This window comes from Indicator indicator, chromosome 1, assembly GCF_027791375.1.
Source record: "Indicator indicator isolate 239-I01 chromosome 1, UM_Iind_1.1, whole genome shotgun sequence".
NCBI lineage: Eukaryota > Metazoa > Chordata > Aves > Piciformes > Indicatoridae > Indicator > Indicator indicator.
Genome location: NC_072010.1, coordinates 117,537,611 through 117,557,282, shown reverse-complemented (window position 1 = coordinate 117,557,282; position 19,672 = coordinate 117,537,611). Strand labels below are relative to the sequence as shown.

Here is a 19,672-nt window from a genome sequence, read left to right as displayed (position 1 = left end):
GAATTCCTGCCACATGGTCACTTTCTCACATATGCTTTGCCTCTGGCTTGGGCTCCTGTCTGTATTTCACTTTCTGTGGTTTGTTTGGATGTGGGAAGTCAGAGGAGTTTAAAAACCACAAACAGCCAGGTGGACATAAGCCTGAGGAAAGGGTGTGCTCCAAGCCCAAGCCTACACCTGTGAATTGTATCATATCCAACTCCAAATTTGATTGATATCTCAGGCTAATTTGAGCTGTCCCATGCAAATCCCCACTCAGGTGAGTAATCCTGAAGCAGCTGTGCATGTTCCAAGGCATACATCCACATGGAATGCCTATAAGAAGCAGCAGGTGTGAGGGGGGATTTTTCTCTCACAGTCTCTGCCTCTTCATTCTTGAGTGAGCTGCAAGCTCCATATGGAGGAGAGATCTCAGAATAAGATTCAGACACAATTTACTGGTATCAGTATTCACAAGTCCTTATGTATTTGATCATTCAGGGGGAAAAGAGGTCCCTGTGAAGCTCTGGTGCAGTTGTTGGTGGGCTCAGTGGTGGGCAAGGCAGGGTTAGCTGTGATTCAGATGTGGGCCCTTCTAGCAAGCGGCTACGACACAGGAGGTCTTGGCTGAGCTAGCTCTCCTGCTGCAAGCTGATATCCCCGGGGAGAGACCCTGGGCTTTCCTCCATCAAGTGCTAGAGAGCTTCTTAGCTGAAAAGGCAAGTAACTGGATGGCAAGTGAAGTGGGAAGTAAAGGCGCTGCCTACAGCCTCAGATTGACCAAGCTGCTCTGACGCATGCTGGCAGGATTCCTCAGCTCTGAGGCTGCTGAGCAAGGAGTGGCAACTGGCAAGTTCTCTCTACTTGCTGGCTTCCATCCCAGTCAGGCGCTGCTTTCTTTGGGTTTCCCTGTCCATTTCCCCAGGGATGAGAGGATGCTTGTGTTGAAGGACCCACCAGATGAAGCCAGAGACAGGGATGCAGAGGCAACTGGAGCTAAGCTTTTCACATGTCATGTTCTTTCAGGTTACATGCCTGGTGAGATCTTGAAGTCCTCATTCAGCCACCTATGTGTTTTGATGCCCTAACTTTGGAAATGTAGGACTAAAGCCCCTGCTTGTATCTCCTCTCTGTTTAGGACCATGGTGGATTAGGCTCACTCGAGGTCCACAATTTCTCTTTTCTCTGCACTATCAGAATCTAATAGACTTCAGTTTTATTTCTCAAGAGTGTGCTGCTAGTAGGCTTTGTTCATTTAATTGGCATCTCCAGCAATATTGCAGAGTGCCTGAACCCTACTAATTACAGGCACAACACTGTGAGTTTTGAGCCTGTTCCACCACAAGGATGCAGACCAGAGCCTTTCTGCTGTCAGAAGGCAGAAGATGTCCATTGAATGGACTTTGGAGTTTGAACACTCCAGATAGAAGGAAGGGTTTGCCACCAGAGGCTTGATGCTCTGCTCAGATAGCTGTGCACTTTCTGGTCTGGGGCCACAGGAGGAGCGACAGGACGTGATGCAATGGACCCACAAACTCAGAGCCAGCCAGCTGGACCCCTGCCTTTGCCTTGCAGACAGTTGACCCTGTGGCGATACAGAGGTCATTGTTGCATCCAGAAGATGCTCACTGGAATAATATTTTTTTTTTTTAAATTCCAAATGTCTCCCATGACTATGGCCAGGAAATGAAGAACAGTTTCTTAGGAAGACTGCAGTGGATATCTCCTCTGCTGGATAAGAGCCACTGCTTATATTTTCCTCCCAAAGGATAGTATTTTCCAGTCTCACCTTTTACAACCTTTGTTCCAACAAAACATGAGTCATTCTTTTTCAGATGCCTGGGAGACTGCTGAAAAGAGGTGCATAGCTTCCCACTACTGTGAAAATTGGGGTGAGCCCTTTTTTTTTGGCATGTATTTGTTCAAGTTGCTTTGTGAAGCAGAATCATGCAAGCAGAGTTGTTTCAGAAGTGAAGACCAGAATAGAGATGTTACTTTTTTTTTAATGAAAAGGAACAATTTCCCACTTTGTTTATTCTTCCTACTCTCAGCAAAATGTCAGGAATGCTTAAGATTAATGACAACCCATGTGAAAGAGAAACAGACACCAAGGAACATTAGTTCCATCACACTCAGTTCAACTTTCCTCCTCTTTCCATAGCAGACTCTGTCTTAGGCTTTGGCAATCTACCACCAGAATTTTTCTTGCCCTTTTCAGCTTAGATCTTTGGAAATCCTTGTTTTATAAAATGCAGGGAGGGAAGAAAAACCTTGCTGACACAGTTTGCTGTGCTCTGCACAAAGCAGAGCCATGTGCTGTCAGCTGGGGTGAAAAATGAGGGCCCTGGGAGAGTGTGAAAAGTCATACATGGTCTTATAAAAATATATGGTTAGCTTTGTGTTAGGGGGAAAAAAAAGGCAGTAGAAAAAAAAAAAAGAAGGCGTATTTTCCAGACAGCTCTTCAATCAGCTTCCCAGCTGGTGTAACACAGTGGCATTCCCTGGCACAGCCCTGCTGGCCTTATTTGCCAGTCTTTCTCCATGTTGGGGCAAATGACTATTGGTTGCCTACACATGCTCCAGTTAAGACCTCACCTTCTTTGAGCTGGAAAAGTAAGTAGTGTACTCCTGGACCAGAAGAGTGGTGCTGTTCCTATAGAGTTTGTTGCAGTAAGGACATTGTTTAGGAGACAGCTTCTTTCCTGTTAGTCACATGCATCCCTTGGCTTTGACTATCTGCTTTGGGCAACCGTGGCGATCACTGGCGTGGAACCTATTTATGGTTTGTAAAAAAATCTTACTGTGATAAAGTTCTTTCCTGTGTCCTGACTCCTTTGTTCTTTTTGCTCTCTGCATGCACAAGGTTCCCACAGTTGCCTCTTTTTCCTCCTTGCATATGCTCCTGCACTGCCTTTCTGTGCCCTTTTCCTACAGGTGTTTTCACCTCAGCAGATGTGGGTACCTCAGAGAGTGGCTTCACTTCTCTGTGCCTCCCCATCTGAAAAAGGACAGTGCTACCAGGCACTGTTTCCAAGCCTAACACAGGAGCCTAAGCAAGAAGAGGTAGGACCTGCAATTAGCATTACTAGGAAGACAAAATGGGACGAGCAAAACTGCCTTGTCCTGGTCCTAAGAGCCTCACCGCTTCCTCTGAACTACATTTTACAGCCCTTGGTTCTGTCTTGTTCTTTCTGTGTACTCTCCTTTTCCAAGGAAATCTGAACTTCTTTCCACTTGTCTCTCCTATATCCCTATTTTACTGCTCCAAACTGTGTCCCCAGCTGACATCTGCTACCCTCCTGCAGCCCCTGTCTCAGTGGCCAGCCTCTCCCTCTAGCACCGTGCTGTACAGGCTAGGGCTCTTGCTCAGGCTGCTTCGTAGTGAGTAGCACCAGATACTGGAGTTGCACAGATGAGAGAGACAGTGACCCAGATGCTCTGCAGGAATTGCCCCAAGAAAATGCTCTGCTCCAGTGTCTGAGAGCTACTGGCCTGAACATGACACTGGCAGGCAAAGAGAAATGATAGAAGAGCCACTTCAGTTCTGCCTGTGGAGTAGAACAGTGTTGTGCACTAGGGAATTTGTTCCAGACAGGTTCTTTCATCCAGGCCTGCTTTGATCTTGTCAAGTGTATTTAAATATTTATTACACTCAGAACTACCATGCCCAAAACAGAAATTATGTTCTCTCCTTAGCCATTTGGAAATAACATGGGGTTCAAATGTTGTGCTCAGCTTTCCAGTAGAGCTTTGCTGAGATCAACAAGTTTAACAAAACACTGCAGGACAGGCTTTCAAACAACTTCTGCATGGCCTGAAAAAGATCAGCTACTCCTTGTGAGACTTTCCCCAGAAAATCATTGGTGTTGAGTCAAATCAGAGCTAAGAACTGTGAAAGTCCCCTGGACCACAGTCATTCCACCTCCCCCTCAAACATTTTGAAATCTAGGGACTTTTTTTTCCCCCCAGCTTTCCTCCAGAACACTGTGATCAAACACTTCCTATTCTGCTATAGCTACAACCACAACACCATCATCTTTCTTTTTTTTTGCATCATAGTCACATAATTTCCACATACAAATAGGCACAAAATTCAGCTGTAGTGAATTCAGTTCAAAAGGGTCATTTTACCTGAGAGCTGCCCAGTTGCAACAGGTATCACTTTGTATGGAGACCTAGAAGAGTCAGAGAGGGTTGACCTTAGCAAGACTCAAAAAGCAGTTTGTATATCACATCCTAACTACCTGAGAAGTAGGAAAGAGTATCTGAATGTACTCTCAGCTTTCTTGAAACCTTTCAGTTCAAACATGCAATGGGCACTTTTTTATGAACACAGGACCCCCTGATTTACTACTGAACTAGAAGACAGAGAGATCTTTCCTGTGCTGTATGACCATGTAATAAACATGGTTAAAATGCCTTCTTTGGCAAGCCTTGATAGATGGTGAAATGAGATGCTGAGGAAATTTTGTAGGTTAGAAGGGAGTTCCATTTGTGGGAATCATCTTCTTGCTCTGTGTGCATTCTTTGGCTGTTTCCCCCCAGCTGTTGGGACTTTGCCATGTGGAGTCAGTGAGAGTAATGCCAACGGTAAGCAATGATGAAGTAAGCAATGAAGTAAATAATAGTAGAAGGAGTAACTGCAAACAGTCGGAGTGAAACTAAAAGTGCCAGGCTGAATAAGCAACAGGAGACTGAGGAGAAAAAGAGAAAGGGATTTGGGTGTGGGAAGGGACAAAGTCAGCATGGAAGAGACCCAACCTCATCAAAGACTTTGACTTCTCTTTGCAAGTAATGTCATGTTTGTGTCCTAGCAGAGCAATAAAGGAGTGGGGAAACAAAGGAGCTGGGATCCTTCACAGCAATCAGTGTGGGATGGCAACAGATGTTTCACATTAAATACTTAAAAGTAGTAATTTTTCCTTAGACAATGACTCCTACTTTAATAACAAGTAAAAAAAATCTTCAAAACCAGCAGGCATTAGTGTTATAAACCAACAGGCAATTCTTACTGTCATCTCCCTCCCTCCAGGGGGCTGCCCACCTCCAACTCCATACAAAATGTGTCTACAGCAGCCACCACCCCTTCCTTTGGGCTTGGGTATTTTTCAAGAGCAGGTTGCAGCAAGGCTTACCTCTCTGAGTTTGCAGGCATTGTCGGATCAATGGATACCATACAGTTGTCTGCTGTCAAAAGGGAGATTGTTGTGTTCCTGAAAAGCATGTTTCAAAGAGGTTTATTTGACCTGGAAAGGCTGGCTGAAATTCTGTGCTGCTGCATATGGTGCAGCAATCTCTGCAGCTCTCCTGGCCTGGCCTGTCCTGGCGCTATCTTGGATCCATTTTACCTTGGTGCGGAAAGGGTCAAAGCACAGTACAGGGTAGTTTGATGCTTCCCCCACTTCAAGTACTAGAGATTTTTCTGGCAAAATGTTGTGTGACCATCGTTGATCTTGGAGCAGACTTTGTTCCCTGCTAGCTTATGTATTCTCTTGACTTATCAACTAATAATTCCTGTTAAAAAGTGATATTTTGTGATACATTCACTTCACAGCTATGTATTGACTCACGGTACGCAAACGACTACTGATGCTATCAATGTCATGAAATTAATTAGTTATTCTTTTACCAAACCACACATCAAATGCCTTGATAAATATGAGGAATCTTCTTGTTTTTCTTTTTCTCCTACTGTGCTATGTGTGATCTCATAAGCTCAGGCTCCAGAAACCTCAAATGAGCAGTTGAAATCCACAGGTTTTTTAAAAGTCTTCTGCCAAATATGCAGTGAACACCCTGAAACTGCTAAAGAAAGTTTCCTAGGTGATGGAGTAGAAGTATATGACATCATAGGCAAATGAGAGTTGTCAGCTTCTCCAATGCCAAATGAGAGGAAACAGCCAGGCTAAACATCAAAGGACATTCATTTTGCCCAGCAGCTTATGTAAATTCTAAGTCAATATAGACAATTTTGTCTTTCAATCCTCAGAGCACGAGTCATGCAATAAACCTGTAATTAAAGGATTAGATTACCTTTTCCTGTGCTTTTTCTCTATTGCAAGCCTATGAGGACTATGCAAGGACTATGACTTATTGATTGCATGCTGCTATGCATCTGGCCTGTGCTGCTCACCATCAGTATGCAGCCAGCAGACGTCCCCTTCTAGGTGTGACTAAGAAGCTTCCCTCCCCATGCACCATCACCCTGGTCAGGCAGTGCAGAAGTGGCTGGGTGTGACACCATGTCATTCTCCACCATGCACTGGCCTCTCTCACCCCAACACACAGAGATTTGATCCTGGGTCCCTCTCAACACAGAGATTTAAGTTGGGTATTGCTCTTTACCTTGAAGGTAAGAGAAACAAACCCTACAGGAAATTACATCAGAGAGAGATACATGAACTTTGCAGGATGATATAAATGAGGAAATGGATTTGGGGATATTTATGTTCTCTAAAATAGTTCTGCTGGGGTACTTTGTGTTTCCAATACTTGGGGTTAGATTGTTCTCTATCGAAATAGAAAGCCTATCACTTAATGGCAAGCCTTCATGTTGCCCCCAAATGTCCCCTAAAATCCAGTCTCTAAGTGTATGGCTGCATTTCACTCAATATGGGCAGGAATGTTGTGCTGAGATATTACTTGTATGTGCACTCAACCTGTGTGCACTCAAGGCTGGGCTTCTGCACTTGCTTTTATTTTTTTTAGAATGTATCTTTATTCTGTTTTGTTCTATTCCACTCTGTTCCTCAGGCACAGCCAGCACTAAGGTGGCTTAATACCTGCCAGAGCTTCATGCACGTTTCCAACTGGTGATCCTTGGATTGCCCTAATTTCTTCTTCCAGGAGACTGTAACAAAAGAGCAGTCTGACTAGCAGGCAAATTAGCAATTTGGGGCCTGTCTTTAAATTGTCCCCAGAAATACAGGAACAAAAGTGAAATGAATGTCACACATGAAAAGAGAAACCTACCTTGGTAGCCCTGTTGCAATGCAGAAGAGGTCCATAATATCTTTGGAGTTGCAGTATTTACTAAAGAGCACCTTCCAAACCCAACAGTAGCAGGAGAGAAAAAAATGAAGAGAAAGAAGAGAACGTTATTTCCCAGTTATTTCCCAGGGAGATATGAACTCTATTCAGATGTGAATTGGGCTAATTTTAAAGCTCATCCTACCATTTCAATTATCTGATTTGACTCATGAGCTGCAATATTTTTCTATTCCTATTTAATACCTGTGTCATTTTGATAAAGCAAGCAAGCACTAGAGACCTGATTGCAGTGTTCAGAAGTAGAGCAATAATGTATGTGAACTGAGAGCAAAAGGTTTCTCATAATGCAATATTGCTGCATGAAGATAACAGATGCAAATTTAAGGATGCAAAAGCCCAGATTTAGGAAGAAAATAGCCCAGATTTGCCAAGGTCCTTGAATAGTATAAAAGAGCACTGCTTTTTGGACTACACCATCCTGAGCTAGCTTTAAACTGAACAGAGATTTTTTTCCCCTCAGGCCATGCCAAATCTCCTGCTGACTATCAGGCTGTATCAATCCTGCTGTTAGGTCAGAACTCAGACCTTGAATTGCAAAATGTGCTGCTTGTTTCCCATGCCCCCAAACATCTTTTCTTCCCCCTGCTCTTCCACACACACCAGGCAGCCCCTGTGCAGAGAAGACTATTTGAGCAGTACCTCCCTTGAGCTTCTTGAGGTGCAGATATTGCGGGGAGAGGAGGCAGAAAGCTTCTTTGTGTGCCTTTGGCTATGGTGGAGGCTTTGAACTTGCCATGGAAATAAAATGCCTCATAGCAGTCAGGTTCAGCCCATCTTCTCAAAGCCAGGAACAACAGTGAGTGGCAGGGCTGATTTGTCTGGGTGCTGCTGGTGTTACCAGGGCAGAGCCCAGATTGATGTGGGGAATGGGGAGAGTCAGCTTCTCCGGCCAGTGCTGGAGCCTATTTACTTCACACTTCCCAGAAAGAAACAGCCATAGAGCCTCTAGGTTAAGGATGCAGCTGCTCAAAGTGACTTGTGAAGACCTAATAACAAAACTCAGGGAGAGCAAGAAAGTGCTGTTTTGCAGATAATGTCTGAGGCACAGGGAGATCAAGGTCAGAAGTCTCCTCTCCTTGAAAGCGCCTTACTGGAAATGATATTTTCTAACCCCACAAGCACCCGTAGCATCCCATAGTCTCAGGCACAGTTTCTATCGCTGTCCATCCTAGGCACAGAGGGTGTGCATGACCACAGATCAGCCTTGAAATTGATGACCCAGAAAATGAGGAACATGTCACCCAGGATTGCCTTTCAACTGTTTGTTTTCACTGCCTTGTCTCGTGCTGCCAGGAAGAGGCAGGGACTGAGGGTCATGGGAGCTGCTGCCACCCTCCTGAGACTGAGCAGGCCCTGTGTGTTCAGTGAGGCAAGGACCATGCTGAAAAATAACATGTCCTCATCTAATTAAAGACTTCTGAAAGGCAGAGGTGCCAGAAGTTAATGAAGCCTGCAGCCTCACTCCAGCAGCCTCAGCCTTCCCGTGCTTTATTCCTAAACTGGAATAGTATGACAGTCATGAGGCTCCCATGGGCTTCTCCTAAGGTGCCCTTTAGACACCAAGAGAAATCCTTCATCCAGCGGGGTTGAGCAGTGCCCACCTGGACCTCTGCTACCGTGGGAGAACACACAGGATGCTGTGCCAGTGAGGAGCTGCTAAATGTTTGCTCACAGCCTGGGGCATCATGAGCCTGAAGTATCTGGAGAATCAGGGCAACACTTCAAGATCTGGCGAGCCATACTGAGCGCTGTTGTGCCTAGGATCAAGTGCACAGACACTTGAGCTGAGCCTGAAGCAAGAACTACAGTCCTGTTTTCACTGGTGGTGAGAAGCTCTCTTATTCTTGAGAAAAGCATCAGGTGTTTTGTAGTAGAGAAGAGAGTGATATCGGTCACCTCAAGAGGTCACTGTGATAGACATTCACCGTCCTTGTTTTCTGACCCTGATGAAATCATACCTGGCACTATCTTTACTTTATAATACATCAAGGCACCTGATTGCTGAGGCAGTTAGTAACTTCTGCTGGGAAAATGGGTGGGATTAATGCCTGGGTCTGTTTGAAAAGCCTATGTTGCCCAGCGATTGACCCTTGGTAATTAAAATACAGCAGCAATCAAAGCAATAAAACATGGCCAATCAATTTCAGATAGGACTGAACCCCCAGTCCTAGCAGAATACAGCATCCTGCTGGAGTGATAGCTGCTAAAATTGGCTGACAGAGCATCGGAGGGCACGACAACTGGTACACGCAGTAAGCGAGCAGATGATGTTAATTGTGGCTGAACAGAGGGTAAAGGCTTATGATGTTCCAGGAGTGCTATTTCAGGTATTGAGGTTTCTTATTCTGGAAATCAATTATTATTGACCAGGACAGATATGACAGGAAAAGATTAAAAAAAAAAAAAGGGGGGGTGTTAAAAAACTTGAAAGGTAAGAGAAGCTGGCCTGACTCATAGAAAGCAACAGGAGCTTCAATGCATGGAGGATGAATGTTAATGCTTCCTTTTACTCCATATAATAGTGAAAGAGTGGGAAAAAACCAAAGACTGTAGAGACTAGATCATGAGCTATCTCCATGCATGCTATTTAGCTTTCCATACTTGGCATTTTGACTTAAGTTTGCTAAACATGGGTTTGTGAATCACCTACCACGCTTTGGTACTCATCTCAGAATGGTTGTCCTCAGATGTTTGGGATTGTTAATCAAACTACACTTTGGTGCTCATCTCAGGATGGTTGTCCGAAGATATTTGGGTTTGTTAATTGAACCACACTTTGGTACTCATCTCAGGATGGCTGTCCTCAGATATTTGGGTTTGTTAATTGTACCACCCTTTGGTACTCATCTCAGGATGGCTGTCCTCAGATATTTGGGTTTGTTAATTGAACCACACTTTGGTACTCATCTCAGGATGGCTGTCCTCAGATGTTTGGGTTCATTAATCGAACCACACTTTGGTACTCATCTCAGGATGGTTGTCCTCAGATATCTGTTTGTTTTGTTTTTTTTAATTGAAGAGCATATGCTGCTAGAGTTTTCCTCTGTTGAAGCCTACTGAGGTTTTCTGACCAACTACCTTTTGTTTTAAAACAAAGCAGCCAACCTCAGACATTTCCCAGCAATATGGAATTGTTGTTGTTATTGTCTGCAGGTTATGTTCCAAATAAAGTTGATGTCAGTTGTGTAGATGGAATATGATTGGAATGTATTTTGTAGGGAGAGCAGCACAGTACTGTGTACTATTGATGGCTCCAGCACAGTATAGGAATTGTATTTGCCTGAAGTCCATTATCATTGCAGGGACATTAGCAACATGAAAGCAATATAGTGACAATTGGCTTGCAGCCATACTTCAGCCATCTAGGCCACATGGTTTCTCCCATGATCAGGGAAGTGGTTGACCTGCAGCTTTGAGGATAGGCAGCCCTGTTGGCACTAGCTGCAGGAGTAAGCATCTTTCATAGTCCTCTGAAGATGTCTTTCCTTGGGTAGACTTCCTGAAGACATTGCTGTTCAGTCTGGATCTCCACAATTATACTTCTCTGGCCTTGTTTGTAGGTCTTATCCATATTCACAGTCAGCACTGAGGGATTTCTTTCAAACCTGTCTCAGCTCTCTCTAACCCACAGTCATTGTCTTGCTTACGTCCTGTTCCCATGCCTGGGTGGCAAGCCACTGCTACAGCATCTCACAGCAGCTCATTCCCTGCATTAACATCTGGCACTGGGAGGTGTCATAGCTTAGGACAGGACTGAGAGTTTGTTGTGGAACATAACAGAGGCCAAAGACAGGAGCCTAAGTGGGCTAAGATCATGCATGTATGGAGCACAGACAGGTTTCCTCATAATGCACAGACGGGTTTTCCCATAATACACATCCAAAAAGTGCATAATCACAGAGGTCAGCACAGCTCAAAAAAGCCGGGGATGCAGCTCCTGACACACCTCCTACAAAAAAAAAAAAAAGAGTAGACACAGGGACTCCAGCATTGCCTGCTGGTACAAAAGTCTCCTGTAAGACAGAGGGCACAAGGCACTCAGCTGGTGATGTCATTTCTGAAAGCCAAGGCAAAGCCAAAACCATGTGTAAGCAGAATCACTGTAGTGATACGCTGCATGGGAAAGGGAAACAGTGGCCTCTGCTTCATCTCACAGATTGATGACTAAATGAGATGAAAAAATCTGCCACATATAAGCCCTGTTAATTACATTTCCCCTGGATTTGTGCCAGGAGGAAAAGTATGCATTCCTCAAAAGCAATGCAGCATCTGCACACAATTCCTTTTTCCTGTGTGAGAGTTCACTTTATTTCTTATTTCTATCCTTGTTACTGTTAGCAAAACTAGCATGTAGAAAAAAATGTCAGAAAGACTGATCTTCTCTGAATGCTTATCTTGATTGTTTCAAGGAGTCTCCATCAAGACCAGGAGGCAGCCATTTGACTGAAGTGGGGAATGCTGCCTGCCTTGGAAAATAACATGAAGTCAAGTAAAATGAATAACAACTGAGGCTTTTTGGAGTGGAAACAATATTCTGGTGAAGCATGCAGTGACTGTGAAATAGGACAGGGTAACTCTATGGGGATGCCTGCTTCCCAGTCCACAGTTTGCTTCTGTGGGACTGGTTTCTTTTCTGGAGAGAGTTCTGCATTTTTTTGCTCTGAAACAGGAGGCCATTTTCTCTTGGTCCGTAGTATCCACCTCTGCATCTAGGACAAAGACTTAAAAACCCATCTCAGAAAGTGTAGGGATTAAGAGCCATAGTACTCTGTCTGACTTTCCCACTCAGAGGAGCAGTTCAATATTAAGGACTGGGATGGAGATATTACTAAGGGACCATTGTGCACACACTCTGCAATCTACAGTGTACAACTAATCACATTACACTTTGCTTTCAGATAGGATGGGTAAAAACCCGGCTTACAAATCCAATTTCTCTTCTATATTTGATCCTCAGAACAGCTAATCCTCTCTGTAAACTGCAAACTCTGCCCAGAATGGTATCCTGTTCTGATCTGCTATCAGTAATTTTTTTGTTCTTGTTTTCACCCTAGTAAAATTCCTAAACAAACAATGCAGAAATATTTTCAAAGCCCATGTACTCAGTTTCCAGTCCCGTTGCTGGTCTCAACCTGCTGTATTCGAGACTTTTAGCACTTGGTGATGTCTTTCATTCAGCTCAGTGAGCAATGCTCAGAGTCAGGGCTGAAATTGCAGAGCAAAAACAATCTCAAATGATAATCTTTCACTAATGAGATTGGAGAAGAGTGTGTCAGAAAAGAGTCTGGTAAAACCTGGTTATGTATCTCACATCATCTGTAAAAGTTGCTGCTGCTCCTGTAAGAACAGCTTACGTGGAGGATTTCTGAATTGTAAGGCAGAGGGACGATATGAAACTTCTCACTGTGATTTTTTCTGTCTCTCTAGTGGTCTTTGTTGTCCATATCAAGATGAAGCAGGTTCCAGACTTTTAGATGCCACTCTGTAGAAATCACTGGAAGGAATTAATAGTTTTAAATGTGTAAGCGAATAGGTTTTCTTCAAAAAAACCACCAAGAAATAGTGATAAATGACCTATCACTCATAGGTCCCAATACCCAGCAGCAGCCTTACCTAAAATCCCACTTCTAAACATGTTGCATGTTTTGCATTCTTTGAACTCAGATAGAGATACAGCATGAGCCCAGGTACATCCAAACTATCTGCCTGGGTTTTATTTCTCACACTAATTAACAGCTGGTATTTGGGAAAACCACTCAGTTTCTCTATGCTTCAACTGTTAGGTGGTATTAAAAATAGTATTCAAGATTTGTCATCTGCTTGATGCAGTAGGAGCTCCTCTAAGAGAAGAACAGAAAATAAGTGCATGTGTGGGGAAGAAAACAAGAGAGCCCTCAGCTGAGACAGTCCAAACCGAAATGAAAGCTCCCCCAAGCTCTTCAAACATCACTTCTGTCCAGGGGTGGGGGAGTGTGGTAGAGGTTTCCTTTGGAAAAGCCAGACCTCTGTAGTCCTGCTGGTTCACACTTAGCTTCAGGCAGCCTGACAGCGTTCACTTCAGCAGGGCACCTGAGTGAGACGTATGGCTGGGATTTGTCTGATGTAACTTTAACCATCTACAAGTTCGGCATCTCATGCACGTCGCTCTGCTAGACTCACTCTCTTCCTAGCAGAGAAAGAGGACAACTTCCAAAGGGTAAATCAGCCCACATGTCTCTGAAACACAGTGTAAGGCATGGTGAATCACTCTGTGGAGACACCACCAGTGGCTGTGGGGGAACCTGTGTGACTAGCTTGGAGCAGTCGTCACTAACTTGCAGACGGCTGTAGTGAATGGTTAAGTGGGGTGAATCCCTTTAGTTTTCTAATTTTGTACATTACCTTAAAATAAGAAACAAGGGCCTCCAGAGAGAGCTATCAGGATTGTGAGGCATGTGGCTACATGGTAAGTCACAATTCCCATCCCTGTTACATCCCCATTTCAGGAAAGAGAAAACATCTATGATATGCTCATTCATGTGACCCCCAGGCTAATCTTGGACATCCATTGAGAGGGCCAGAATGGCAGAGGTTGGCTACTTCACTATGAACAAGGAAAGATCTCATTACCTTTTGGAGTAATTGGGGCTTGTAGAAGAAGTGAGATTACTACTGACTGTACTGAGGGACATATTGCTAATGTTAAGTTTTTCAATGCTAATGATTAATGGCACAATATAACCAGGAACTAGAAAGGCTGATTGTGAGAGGCTGAGCTAAAAGTTTATTTTCTGCAGCAGCCATAACAGTGCTTTGGCAAACAGCCTTTGGCAAATAACACAAATGTCCATACTCTGCCTTTTCTTAGCATAAAAAGGGCATGTGTTTGCTGCTAATGGAGTACTAAGTGCAATTAACCCTGTAGCACAAAAATGCATTAGGCTTGAAACGTGCTTTAGCACCAAATGCCCTCACTAAGTGTGAGTGAAGCTAGGCTGCTTGCTTCAAAACTACTCACACAATTTATGTCTGACATTACAACATTCTTGATCACAAAGGACTGTCTGAAAGGTAATGACAGTTAACAGAGTTAGGAAAAGCAGGTGTGGTGGGAGGCCAGTGAAAAGGCAATTGGCAGATGAAAAAGTAAATTCACTAGAAAGTTGCTAGAAAAAAAGTGGGTGTCTTTTGCTTGAATTAAGACAGAAGAGCTGTATATGAGTATCATAAATTGCTAAAACTGGCTTGTCCAAATCCATCAATAATGCTAGCAGGAGAGTGTTACACTTACACTTTGTCTTGGCTAATGTGAGGATAAACTGCAACAGCTATATTAGACAGCATGTGACTTTGGGAAGATAAACAGCAGTAAACAAGGCTTTCTGGGTGATGGGTACAGGATTATCGAGCTATGCTGGGATTATAGAGATATGCTGGGAGTATGGTTTGCCCCTCTAAATGCTCTGAGGAGCCATTGTTGACGAGAAAAGAGAAGGAGTACGAGAGAGAGAAAGGCCTTGATTGTGACATTCTCTTTCATGTTTTTAAAAGCATGGTTTTAAGACATTTTTACTCTTTAAAATGTTTACACGCTGTATTGTGATGGAGGTCTATGAACCTGCTGTTCATTTATTGCTGCTTTACAGCAAGAACATCTAGCAGCCGCCCTGAGTCCACTGGGGCCAGCTAAACTCAGAGAGCCAAGGTTAGCCAGGACCACTGGGCAGACACAGGCTGTGGTACCTTGCACCCTCCCTTGCCCACAAGATCTGCCAGCACTAAGAAAATGTCTTTAATGCCACAAAAATATACTTATGCCTCATTGTGCTAAGGCTGATTTTGACATCAGTTTGCAGAACCCGCAAACACCAGCAAGACAGTGTGGCCCCTGGAGGTGTCTGTGTCCTGGCTGGCCATGAACACCCCCACTTTCCACCCCTCTGACAAGTCAGCAGCTGAAAGGGTGTTGCCCTAAATCTTCAGTTCAAAAAGGTAGGAATGGAGTCCATGGGTACCAGGATGCAAAAATATTGAATCACTTGGTACTGATCATCACGTCATTATTTTTCTGCTCTGTTTTGGGTTTAATCTGAATCCAGTTTGGCATGTTGAAAAAAGCACAGGCAGCTTTGGAAAAATCTGTTGGGTTTGCTAGAGTCTGGGCATTTATACCACAGTTGCTGTTGCTCTGATTAAAAGGAAAACCTCACATGACAGCAATGGTTCCTGTACACTGACATTTCAATGTAGTAACTACAGCACCAAAGCAGTCTAAGTGTTGCCCTTGCATTGTGGACCTCGGGTCAAGAGGAAGAATGGTTGTGGATGGCTCAGTGTCCTGCTCCACAGGTCAGTACCATAGATACCCATAAGGGTTGAACTCAGTAAATTTCATTGAGAAAATAAAGCAGGTCATTTCTCTGGCATCCAGAATGGCTCAGTAAACCACAAAAATGACTCCAAAATTCTTTACTTGGTTCTGAAGAGAAAGAAAATACCACTCTGAGTGATTTCATAGAATCCATGACAAAGGCAGCAGTTCCTTTCTTTTTTTTTCCAGTTAGTTCAGGCTCTGTACCCTTATGACTTTCCATCCTTGTTACAAGTATGGTGTTGATTAAGACACTGGAAACAAATCCTCTCAAATTAAGCATTTTGCTCAGAGAAACTCCTTACAACTCTGTAAGTAAAGCCCCTACCCTGTTGGAGTTGTCAATGAAGCCACCCACCTGGGAATAAGACCACTGGGTGGTTTGGCTCTACTACCATTTAAATCTCAAAGGTCAAAAGAAAATGTTCCCAAGTAGCTTCTTCATGAAAAAAGAGGGGCATGAGCTAGGGAACATTTTCTTGCTGGTGGATTTTTAATTGGAAACAGACTTAAATAGGATTTTTTTTTTCCTGAAAAATGCAGACAAAGGGTTAATAACATTATGAAGAAAATAAGATTACAGATTAGGCTAAAGTTTGATGCATTAAACCTCACTTCTCAGCTGGCAGGTTGGGGGTTTGGGTGCTTGACCCCATCTAGTGGCATTCCAGGAACAACAAGCACCATGGTGGTACTGCAAGATCACTTTATCTACATGAAATGGCTATGGCTTCCTCTCTACCCTGCCCTCTTCTCAGCCTGGCAGCAGAGCTGGCTATGGCAGAGGTGGCACACGGACATGTTTCAGGGGTGTGTTGAGCAGAGGGAGATGTGTGTCCAGGCGGGAGGGTGATGGAATGCTGCACCGCTCTGTGGGAGAGGGTTCTTTAAAAAGAAATAAAACTGAGCAGCACTTGTTTCCCCCAGGTGAATGCTGCCTTTGCTCTGGCACTGGGTAGGAAGTGCATTACTAATTTCTTGTTTCAATCAGCTCCCAGAACAAGTGACCTCTTTGAAACTGGTTTGCACAGAGCCCTGGTTCAGTGTGCGGTTATAATGCCACGAAGCTTTGATCTTCCCTCTCTGGCAGCCCTGGCACAGATGTCCCCACCATCTCTCGCTTCATGCTTGGCTCTGCCTTCACCAGCTCAGTAGGTGACTGCCCCATGGGAGACCCCCGTCCCCTGCCCCTTGATTGGGATACAGCTATTAACTCAAAGTCTTCCCCTGACCACCCTTCTGGGGATCTTGAGTTCAGGTGACTGTGGGGGTACCATAGCTGGCACCCTGTGAGTTGGGCTGGGTCATCTGATGTCCCTCTCAAAGCAGAACCCTTGCTGCTCCAAGATGGACAAATGCTCAATCAGCTCTGCCCACTGGAGGACAGCCCATCTCTGTGGTCAGCTTTGGGGAAGACCATTTTGTGCCCACCTATGCCTCTGACAGGTCAGTTTATCAACAACCAGGAGGCTTTGGGGGTGCAGGCAGGATGGGGACAAAGGGAAAGGGCAGGAGCCACAGAAGTTGTGGAGACAAGGGCTAAACTTCCCCAGTGTGATGTAGAAGTGATACAGAGCAGCACCAGGCTGGGCTCTCCTCTGCTCCTCACCTCTCACCTCCCACCTGACTTCCACAGGAGGCTACTGGACTCCTGGGTGTTCATGGCACTGACCTTGTGTGTGTGGACCTCAGCCCTTCTGCTGGGACATTCTGGTCTTGGATGCGATTCTGCATTCAACCTCCTTTATTTCAATGACTACTGAGAAGGGTTTCAAAGCCAGCAAGCTCTCTGATGATGGCTGTATCCCTTTGCCCTCCCTGCTGTGCCTCTCCAGACCTGCCGACACACAAACCTACTTAGCTTAATTCAGCACCCCTGTTGCAGAGCACTTTCGAGTGCTCATCTGCAATGTGTGGGTTCCCAGGGGAGATGACATGCAGCTCTCTGTGCCTCATTTGTCCCTTCATTTACCTTGAGGAGAAACAACTTCTCCCAAAGCCAGCAGCACACCCTACGGCTGCACAGGTAGAAATTCAGGATGAGGCCATGGAAACACCAAATTACCTGTGCATAATTGCCATCACAACTAGTGCTATTGTAGGATGCCCATTTCCATAACATGACTCCGATGTCCAGCAAGCCAGTTGCAAGTTGAAGCTGAGCCCTTTCAAACTTAACGAGTGTTGCTCTAATGAAGCTTATACCTTATTACAGGGTTGATGAATAGCTTAGCATTGATTTAATGAGTTCCCTTTAGAAGCATCCAATACTGCATTCCTTGGAAGATTAAGGGTTGGTGTGGGGTTTTTTCTTTCTAATGATGTTGTTACTTAGGAGGCATGAGAATCTGAGATATGCCCTGCTTACCCCTGGGTGAACCCCTTTTACATGGTGTTTTTACAGCAGGAATTCTTCCAAACATTGCATAGATGGAATTTCACATATGACAAAAGAAACAGATAAAGTTTATTGAGGAAAAATAACCCCTTAATATTGCCCGAGTATGCATTTGCTTGCTCCTACAATTGTGCCTCTTTGGTATTTTTAGTATCAAAAGTGCTCACCAGAGACTGGTTCTGAGAAATGTTTTGTTCTTTGTTGGGTTTGTTTTCTTAAACCAGCACAGATGACAGACAATGTGTGTTACCAGCAGCTATGGAAACACTCACTACCCTTTCAAAATACTGAAACATTTTCATACCGAACTGTAAAGATGCCAGAGCTTCATACAAGCCTTGCTTCTAGGGGCTGTCAGGTAACCAACTCATTAAACCCCAGCAAAATCAAAGCAGTGCCTCCAGCACAGCACAGCACAGCCAGCATGCTTCTGCCTGCCAGTACAGAAGAGCCCACAGCAGCAGAGGGACCACTGGCACATGTAAGCCCTGAGATGGTTGTAGGGGAGCAGCCTGCTCTGGGCAACCTGGCCCAGATTTGGATTCTCTGAGGTCTTGTTCTTGAGGACACAACTTTGGTGGTTGCTGTGGGTGTCCAGGGAAATGGCAGAGGAGACTGGAGGTAACAGAGGCATGCGTGATGGGATGGCACCCTCCTTTCTGTGGTCACCCACACAGCAAAGGGCAGGGAAGGAAAAGGATATCCTTGCTACTTCTTTTTAAAGGAGAGACAAAATACGAGGCTGGGTGAAATTACAATGTAGAGCAGAAAGACGAGAGAGAGAGAGAGAGAGAGATTTGAATTTTGCAGGCCGGAGTTTACTTCCTCTTGACCCTGGCATCAGCTCTCTGTTACCAAAAAGGCAGCTGGTTTGTGGCCAAAGAATTGCTGACAAAAAGAGAGGACAAAAAATACCCACAAAACCGCGGCGGCATTGTTTCTGTTTAAAAGCAGCGGGCTGTCAGCTCAGCAGCGTGAGAGCTCTCCCCTCTCAGCCAGAATACGTTTCTCCAGCAATTTTCTCTGTGCTGCGAACCGTGATTAAGCAAACAAGGCAGGCTAATGGAAGTAAAAGTTTTAATTAATGTTTACCGTCATTTACGAGCAACTTGGCAAAGGTGATGAGGACACCACAGCCCCCCAGCAATGCAGCAGCGCACCCCTTCGTGAAAAAGCCAGGCACCTGCCTGCCTGCCTTCCATTAGGAAATGCCCATTGCTAAACCCCTCTCCCCAAACAACTCAGCACAACATGGTTTCCAGCTCCCTCTGCTTTGGGTGAAAAACCTCTCCGCAGGCAAAACTTTGTAATCACATCGCGATGCTACTCGGGTAGAGGAAGCCTGCATGGCTAACAAAGCAAGGATCCTCTCCTGGCAGTGGCCAGCCCTCCCCTGTTGACAGCCTCCCCTTCCCCTTTAAATAAACATCCATGTACAAAGCAGAACCCACTCACGATCTCCCTCCCTTCCCCCTAAAAAGAGGTTTGAAGCCTGCAACGACGCTGAATGCAAGCAGGCGTCTAACTCGCGGTACAGAAAGAGGTCGTGCAGCAAGCGCAGCCTGCAGCCGCCACCGGAGATGCTACTTTGTGAAAAACAGCAAAAGTACCTTTTGAATTCTTCCGTCGATATCCAAATAAATGCACTTGGACCGGTAAGTTGAAGAGGCAGATCCCATCTTGCTACAACTGGGTTTTCACTCGGCGTTTTTTCCCGGCGCCAAGCAGAGCAGAAAATAAGGTTTATTGTACCAAGCCGAGCCACCGCTGCCTGACAGTTTGGTGTCCCCGCGCTTCTGTATCCCACTGCACTCTCATTATGGGAAGGTCCCTCCTCTAACGTGCAAGCATTTTGCTGTGCCTCTGTCTCTCTCTGCCACCTCCTTTTAGTTTTG

At 44.8% G+C, this 19,672-nt stretch overlaps 1 protein-coding gene across 3 annotated transcripts in view; it reads right to left on the bottom strand.

Moving 5' to 3' along the window:
- PDE9A (phosphodiesterase 9A) overlaps positions 1-19,456 on the bottom strand; it is a 50,628-nt gene extending 31,172 nt beyond the window's left edge. Inside the window, exons 1-4 of one of the 3 annotated variants that reach the window (XM_054399391.1) lie at positions 19,388-19,456; positions 6,952-7,022; positions 5,115-5,192; positions 4,111-4,154 (exon numbers count right to left, since the gene is read on the bottom strand). In XM_054399391.1, the coding sequence (XP_054255366.1) occupies positions 4,111-4,154; positions 5,115-5,192; positions 6,952-7,022; positions 19,388-19,456 (262 nt within the window). The remainder of the gene's footprint in view (positions 1-4,110; positions 4,155-5,114; positions 5,193-6,951; positions 7,023-19,387) is intronic. The other 2 variants (XM_054399399.1, XM_054399408.1) reach the window with 2 other exon arrangements.
- Positions 19,457-19,672: the final 216 nt, after the last annotated feature.